The 8,397-nt window shown below is 32.4% G+C and overlaps 1 protein-coding gene across 1 annotated transcript; it reads left to right on the top strand.

Moving 5' to 3' along the window:
• Positions 1-3,859: 3,859 nt before the first annotated feature.
• LOC111902714 (carotenoid cleavage dioxygenase 7, chloroplastic) lies at positions 3,860-7,688 on the top strand. Its single transcript, XM_023898528.3, has 7 exons — positions 3,860-4,641; positions 4,783-4,911; positions 5,359-5,490; positions 5,699-5,968; positions 6,463-6,548; positions 6,729-7,046; positions 7,366-7,688. The coding sequence occupies exons 1-7, from the start codon at positions 3,876-3,878 to the stop codon at positions 7,519-7,521; spliced, it is 1,857 nt and encodes a 618-aa protein (XP_023754296.1). The 5' UTR covers positions 3,860-3,875; the 3' UTR covers positions 7,522-7,688.
• Positions 7,689-8,397: the final 709 nt, after the last annotated feature.

Below are 8,397 nucleotides of genomic sequence, written 5' to 3' on the forward strand. Positions count from 1 at the left end.
TTTGGCCAATTTCTTCTTCTTCTTGTCTAACAAGTTCCTCCAAGTTCCAATAGCTTTCTCTCCTGCCCTAGACGTCCACAACGATTAGGGTTCCTTTCAATCGATCAAAAGACGGAAAATGACGGCCTAAGAGGCGTTATATACGATTCAAACTGAACGGTTAGGGTTTCTGCTGAACAGCGTCGACTCGCCGAGTCCATATCTGGACTCGTCGAGTCCAGTCGCGGACCTGCGACCAAGTCTGCGATCCTACTCGGCGAGTCTAGGCTCCAACTCGCCGAGTCCCCTCTTAAACCACCCAAAAAAACATAATTAAACAATACCTGAGATTTCGGGCTGTTACAATAATCTTATTATTCTTATTATTAATATACTAGAACTTATAATATATTAATAACCATAAGTGTCTTATTTTTGTCATTATAGTCTATCCAAGTGCATTATGCCATGCAACCCAAATGGACCATGCTGGGTCAGGTCAAGTCTTACCAATTATAGTTATGGACTTAGACATTAATCCAACAGGAAGGACAAAGGTTGGTCATAGAGTGGGCATGGGTGGTTGCTTGTGTCATACACTAAAGTAAAGTCAACACTCCACCAATAATATCCCACTCACTCTTCTTGGATAATGATTATACCCTAAAAACGTGGTTAATTATGAAGTATGGGGTTATATATGTTAAAATATGATTTTGGGTGAAAATCCCGAGTTAAAATCATGTAAAACGGGCCTAATATGAAGTTGTAGTCGAAAATCGGGTGAATTTGGCCTAGATGCGAGACTTCTCGGTACTGGGCCGAGGTTCGGTCCCTACTGCTGCTGGGCCCGAAGGTCAAATGGAGAGAAGGTGGTCAGGAGCGAAATGGGGGGAATGTGAAAGGAAGGTTCGGTCCGAAGGGAGGTTCGGTTCGGTTCGCAGGTTTGGGTTCGGTTCGCATGGTTTCGGTTCTTCAGCAGTTCGGTCCCTATAGGGATCCTTCGGTTCTAAGCACTTTCGGTCCAAGAGGGTTCGCTTCCTAAAGGGAGGCTTCGGTCATCCGACTTGACCACCTATTTAAATATATCCATGTATCATACCAAAACAAGGCTCTATCATCCGACTTGACCACCTATTTAAATATATCCATAGTACCCAAGTTATGTCTCTATAATACTTTTTTAATACTCACAAAATTGTTCCATACTCCACAACATGGTTTTTTACGAGGTGATCGTAAGGCTTTCTAGATAAGTTATGAACTTTCCTATTATCATAGGATTCTAGAGGGAATGGTTTTCGAATTTTAATCTCAACCATTATTTCACAAGTAGACTAACATTTAAAGCAAGAATCAAACCTACCCCTTATCCACCACATTTTATTGAAGTTATGACCTTTTCCCAAGAAACCCAATGTATCTTCCTTTTATCCTCATGTCAACCCCATAAAAACTTTCTTCCTATTTTCTCTAATTCTTTAATTACCCCCAATGGAACCTTAAAGAGTGATAGGAAGTATGTGGGGAGGTTTCCTAACATCGATTTTATTAATGTTAGTCGACCACCGAATGAGAGTGTTTTAGCCTTCCAAATGGATAACTTGGAGTGAAATTTCTTGATGATCGTTTTCCAATTCTTGACTAGATTTGTGTTAACTCCCACTGGAAACTCGAGGTAGTTGTAAGGAACGGTTCCCATATCGCACCATAGGATATTTGCCTAATTCTTGGTTTCTTGATTTTTGCCACGATTCCTAAGACTTTTGATTTATTAAAGTTCACTTTGATACCGGAGGATACATAGAAACAATGTGGGATATGTGCAAGGTTTTGAGGTTGGAACGATTCCATCCCCCCATGAACGGTGCATCGTTGACATAAATCATATAGAATAATAATAATGTCCTGTCGCTTGTAATTTTAACCACTTTGAAAATACCTTTTTCACATGCAGATTTAAGAGTTACATTCAAACCTTCCATGGATTTATTTAATAGGAATGATGAGAGAGGGTCTCCTTGACATACACCTTTAGTTATTTCAAACTCTTTCGTTTGCATGCCATTAGTGATGACCGACACTTTATATGAGATTACACACCCATGAATCCTATAACGCCAGTTGTTTACAAATCCCATTTGTGAGAGGATGACATCTGGATATTCCCAGTTAACCGAATTAATTGCTTTGTCAAAATCATCCTTGAATAGTAGGATTTTCTTTTTCACACGCGTGGCCCTAGAAACATATTTCATTAATCATCAGAGGCCCTTCAAGTATACATTGACCTTCCACATAAGCCGATTGAACATCCCCAATGATACCACCGATGATACATTCCATGCTCGTAGCTACAATTAAAATTCCACATTTAATATGTAAGGTAATATATATGTAAGGTATTAATTAGAAATGATTTATATATGTAATATATTCAATACATTAAAGCCTTATTAATTTTAATAATTCAAAAATTTTCTCATTTTTTTTATATAAATTCAAAATTTTCAAATTGTTAAAACTTTATATTTAATTTTTTTTTAAAATAATCTCATGTAATACATGAGTTTCACACCTAGTAAGTAATAAACTAATAAGCTAAAAACAATTCATCCAAACACCTCCTAATTATGACAAGTCAAAAAATTTGCACATTAATCTGATCCAAAAAAACATGTGATTAATAACTTTTAAATTGAATGGACATGTGCTTAATAATTAATTAGCGGCAAATATATGTTTTTTTTTTCTAAATTGAATTAAAAATCTAATGTACACGTATAAACGTGGTAAGTACAATCAATTAATATAACAACAGAACTTAGCATGTTAAATAACTAGGTGTGAGACTCATGTATTACATGAGTTTATTTAAAAAAAAAATTAAATTTAAAATTTTAACAATTTGAAAATTTTAAATTTATAAGAAAAATGAGAAATTTTTTGAATTATTAAAATTAATGAAGTTTTAATGTATTGAATACATTACATATATAAACCCTTTCTAATAAATACCTTACATATATATTACCTTATATATTAAATGTAGAACTTTAATTTAATAAAATGAAAAAGACAATAAAATGACAAGTGGAAAATAGAAAATTTAAAAATTCTAGAAAATGACATGTGTCTAAATGAATAAGAAGAGGACATGTGACAAAAAACTTTCATTTATTATAGTAGAATTTTATAAGAGAAAGAGAACATAAAAACAATTCTAGTATACAAAGTAACTACATGTATCAATTTAATTAAATCCATTGTGCCCGATTTTTGTTTTATTAACAATTTAAAGAATAACATAAAAAATTAGTTGGAAACACAAACTAATGTTCAAAACTTGTCCATCATGTATTTAAATCTTTACCATATTTAAAATAGTTTTAAAATAATATAAATTGTTATATTAATATTTTAACTTTTAGAATGATATTTAATGAATTAGTCATCCAAAAAGAGGTTACGGTATAATATATTGGTCGTTATCATGTAAAACCAATTAAAAACTTAAATATTCAAAATAGCTTTAATTTAATGATTGGAATGTATATAAAATTAAAAAAAAAAACAAAAATATTAATAAATTACTTAAGCTTTGTTAAAACATTATTGATCTTGATCATAATTACTTTTAACCCATAGATAAATTCCGACGACACTATATTACCACCTACTCATAGCTTATAAAGATTAATTTGTGACGTTAAATCCAAGTATAATTGACACGGACAAGTGTTACACCAACAAACAATTAATAAATAGAAGTAATTATACCAAACAATCAGGGATATCATTGTCATTTCCGCTTGTACTTTCTATAAATAGATCTTGCACCATTACTAACTTAATTTTTTAATTTGCTATTGCCATAGCCACCACCCTCGACAAAAATGCAGGCCAAAGCATTCAATTTCATCCCATTGAAACCATCGTCCCCGGTGATCAAACTGCTGCCACCCCACGTGATCTCATTTCCTGACCATATTACTCGAGAAATTTCCATATCTATACCAAATCAACAAGTATCAACTTCAGTACAAGACGAAAAAGCAGCAGCTTATTGGGATTATCAGTCTCTGTTCGTCTCCCAACGAACAGAGACAATTAATCCCATTGTTTTGCGTGTCGTTGAAGGCTCCATCCCGTCAGATTTTCCATTAGGGACATATTATCTGACGGGACCAGGATTATTTAAAGACGACCACGGCTCAACCGTGCACCCTCTAGATGGCCATGGTTATCTTAGAGCTTTTACTATTGATGGGGCCAAAGGAGAGGTCACGTTCATGGCCAGATATATTAAGACCACTGCTCAGGTGGAGGAGCATGATGGTCATACCGGTGAGTGGCGGTTCACTCACCGTGGCCCGTTCTCAGTACTGAAGAACGGTAAAAAGATTGGAAATACCAAAGTTATGAAAAACGTCGCTAATACAAGTGTATTAAGATGGGGTGACCGGTTGTTCTGCTTGTGGGAAGGTGGTGCGCCGTATGAGATTGAATCTGACTCATTGGATACGGTTGGAAAGTTTGATTTGATCAACGGTTCAGATGGATCATCAGTATCATCATCGACCTCATCAGACCGAGATACGCTAGATCATCCTCGGGATGTGTTGGATCTGGCTGCAAGTATATTGAAACCAATATTATATGGTAAGAATACTCAGAAAGAATTGAATTAATTATTACTTTTTAAATATTATCTTATTGTATGGCATGAACATAAAAAATAATTGAATTACTTACTATTTATTGAATATTATATAATTGGAATCTTTTTTTATGTGCACGCAGGGGTTTTCAAGATGCCACCGAAACGGCTATTGTCGCATTATAAGATTGATGCGCAGAGGAATAGGCTTCTTATGATGTCATGCAATGCAGAGGATATGCTCCTCCCACGCAGTACTTTCACCTTTTACGGTACGTAATATATTTATCTTTTGAAAAGAAAAAAAAAATACATAAAAAGATTATGTAAAAGATGTATCATACGAAATATGTTTTGATACGTGAGGAAAGAAAATACACTAGCACATGTTCTTGGGAAGATGAACATAATTTCAGCATAATTAAATGATATTGGTGCATCGTAATATATTGAACTATATACATTTTATTTGCTTTTGATATATATTATAATAAAGTTTAACGTTTTATTGTGATCGAACCCTATATCATGTGAAAGTCGATGTATCATAGAACTATAATTGATCAGTTTAAATTTCTAAATGATAACCTATACATTTCACCTTATTTAGTCAGTTTTTTTGTTAAACTAGATGTTACATAATGCTTTTATTTGAGTTTAATTAGCGGAAAGTATATTTAACAAGGCAATAATAATTGAATATTTTGGTTATGTTGCAGAATTTGATTGTAATTTCAAGATGCTACAGAGACAAGAATTCAAACTCGAAGAACACCTAATGATACACGACTGGGCTTTCACAGATTCTCATTACGTATTGTTTGGCAATCGCATCAAACTTGACATTCTTGGTAATTATATATATTCTATATAAATGAGTATGTTTATGTTATACATAAAGAAACTTACATGTGAAAGCACTTAAAATAGTTTACAAATGAGTAAAACATCATCCTCCAAAATTCCTGTCTACAATGATATGTTAGAAACAATTATATTAGTTATGTAGTTGTTCATTTCAATTGTTATCCTTCTTACTGAGAAAAAACAAATATGTAGGATCAATGACTGCAATATGTGGATTTACTCCAATGATATCAGCATTGTCTGTGAATCCTAGTAAGTCGACATCTCCTATATATTTGTTGCCACGTGTTCCTATGCATGGAGAATTGAGGGATTGGAAAGTGCCGATTGAAGCTCCTTCGCAAATGTGGGTGCTTCATGTTGGAAATGCATTCGAAGAAAGAGATCATAATGGCAATACACAAATTAAAATACAAGCTAGCGGTTGTTCTTACAAGTGGTTCAATTTTCAGAAAATGTTTGGTATTTCTCAATATTCTATTCTAAGATAGTAATAAAATAAAATTTTGAGTAAATTACACGAATGGTGCCTACTGTTTGGGTAATTTGCGAGCTTGGTCCCTAACTTATTTTTTTTCACTCGGAGTGTCCCTACTATTTGTTTTTGTTACGTGTTGAGTCCTTACTGTTTGTTTTTGTTACGCACTTGGTCCCTGTCTTACCTAAAAGGACTATTATTTAAATATGAAAAAAAATGGTGGAGTAGGTAAAGTAAGGTGAGAAGGGTGAGGTGGTGAGTGTGTTTATTTAAATAAATTAAAAAGCAATGACAAAATAGTTTTTTTAAGTAACACAGGGACAAAACGCGTAACAAAAACAAATAGCAGAATCTTCCGAGTTAAAAAAATAAGTTATGGACCAAACACACAAATTACCTTAAACCATCGGGACCATTCGTGTAATTTACTCTAAAATTTTAAACCTTTTGATAACTTAGTGTAATTTTCTTATAACAGGATATGATTGGCAAAGTGGTAAACTAGACCCCTCGATGATGAATGCGGACAAAGGAGAAGATAAATTGTTGCCTCGTCTTGTCGAGGTGTCTCATTTAGTTTCATTAATCATTCTATTAAAAAAATGTTTATTTTAATGTATAGTATAAATTTCAAAGAATTGGAAAAATAATTGTTACAAAGAAGCTCAACTTAGGCCCGTTTTAATATGTAATTAGTCCTTGACCACATTTGCTTGACGAGTTCCTTTTTTCTATGACATATAGGTGTCTATTAACTTAGATGCAAACGGAAACTGCGAAAAATGTTGTGTTGATCCGTTAAACAATGAATGGAACAAAGCAACTGATTTCCCAGTTATCAACCAAGATTTTAGTGGAAGCAACAATAAGTATGTATATGCAGCAACATGTTCAGGCGTTCGTCGAGAATTGCCACATTTTCCGTTTGATACAGTTGTGAAGTTCAACACCCTGAAGAATTCCACTCAAACGTGGTCGGTGGGCACCCGAAGATTCATTGGTGAGCCAATTTTCATCTCGAATGGAAGCAATGAAGATGATGGGTACCTTCTAGTTGTCGAGGTATGTGCTCAAATTTTTCTTAGTAATATTTTACATATAAAACTTTCATATTTTTTTGTTATTACTACATTAATCTTTGTAGTTTCAAATATTATATAAGTAAAAAATTGTCATTTCATATTATTATGAAATTATAAAAGTGGAAATTATGGGATGACTATAACTTGGTATAACTTTTAATGTATAATGATGTAGTACACAACAACAATATGATATTATATTAAATATATCAATAAAGTTTCATTGTTATTTGTTGAGATTAACCTAATTTTTATCATATTTAGTAGAAAGATCCTAATTAAATTATAATTACTTACAGTATGCAGTATCAGAACAAAGGTCATATCTAGTGATTTTGGATGGCAAGAAGATCGGGGAGACAAATGCGGTCGTGGCAAAACTTGAGGTTCCTAAATCCTTGAATTTCCCACTTGGATTTCATGGATTTTGGGCTCCTACGAGTTCTAAAGCATAGATAAATATGTTAGTGTATTTATATATTGTTTAAAATGCTAAATGCTAGAAATAGTAGCATACTTTCATTTATTAGTGAATTATAGCAGCAAATTTTCTTTTGTTCTATTACAGCATTGAACTTTTAAAATATTATACTAAAGCATCATACATTTAATAATTTAATAATGTACCCAACTATAGTAATCTATTGAATTTATATTATAACAATATGTCATGAAAACTCTCCATTTATTGCATTGTACTATTTGGTGGAATTGTTTTGTATTTTGATAACATTTATTTCATTTATTAGTTAATTATAGCTTCAAATTTTATTTTATTTCCATTACAACATTGAACTTTTAAAATATTATACTAAAGCATCATACATTCAATAATATACCCAACTATAGTATTCTATTGAATTTATATTACGCCAATATGTTGGGAAAACTCTATCCATTTGTTGTATTTTTCACACTATCCATTTATTGCATTGTACTATTCGGTGATATTGTTTTGTATATTGATAACATTTATATAATGTTCAAAATATGATTTTGTAATAGGAAGACAAAAAAAAATACGCTACAATAAGCAAATCAATGATACCACATTGTTATTTCCTACATTTGACCATTTTTTTAAATCATAAAAGATTGAAATGTTTTTTAAAAACATCAAAACTAAATTTTCTCTTTTTTACATAAATCATATTATGTTAAAGACGAAAACATCCAATTACTCGATCAAGTATGTGATTTTTAATTGCCCAAAAACTCAAGCTAATGATAAAGATGTTGAATTGAGTGCTTATGGTCTTCAGTTTGGTTGTTATGATCTCAACACATGAAAGAAAACTTCGTTACTAATATGGGTAAAAAGTTGTAAAGAT

This window comes from Lactuca sativa, chromosome 3 (assembly GCF_002870075.4).
Source record: "Lactuca sativa cultivar Salinas chromosome 3, Lsat_Salinas_v11, whole genome shotgun sequence".
NCBI classification, from domain to species: domain Eukaryota; kingdom Viridiplantae; phylum Streptophyta; class Magnoliopsida; order Asterales; family Asteraceae; genus Lactuca; species Lactuca sativa.

Coding starts and splice junctions, on each gene's coding strand:
- LOC111902714 (XM_023898528.3), top strand. CDS start 3,876: ATGCAGGCCAAAGCATTCAATTTCATCCCATTGAAACCATCGTCCCCG. Junction 5,491..5,698: donor CATCAAACTTGACATTCTTG/GTAATTATATAT, acceptor ACAAATATGTAG/GATCAATGACTGCAATATGT. Junction 7,047..7,365: donor GGTACCTTCTAGTTGTCGAG/GTATGTGCTCAA, acceptor AATTACTTACAG/TATGCAGTATCAGAACAAAG.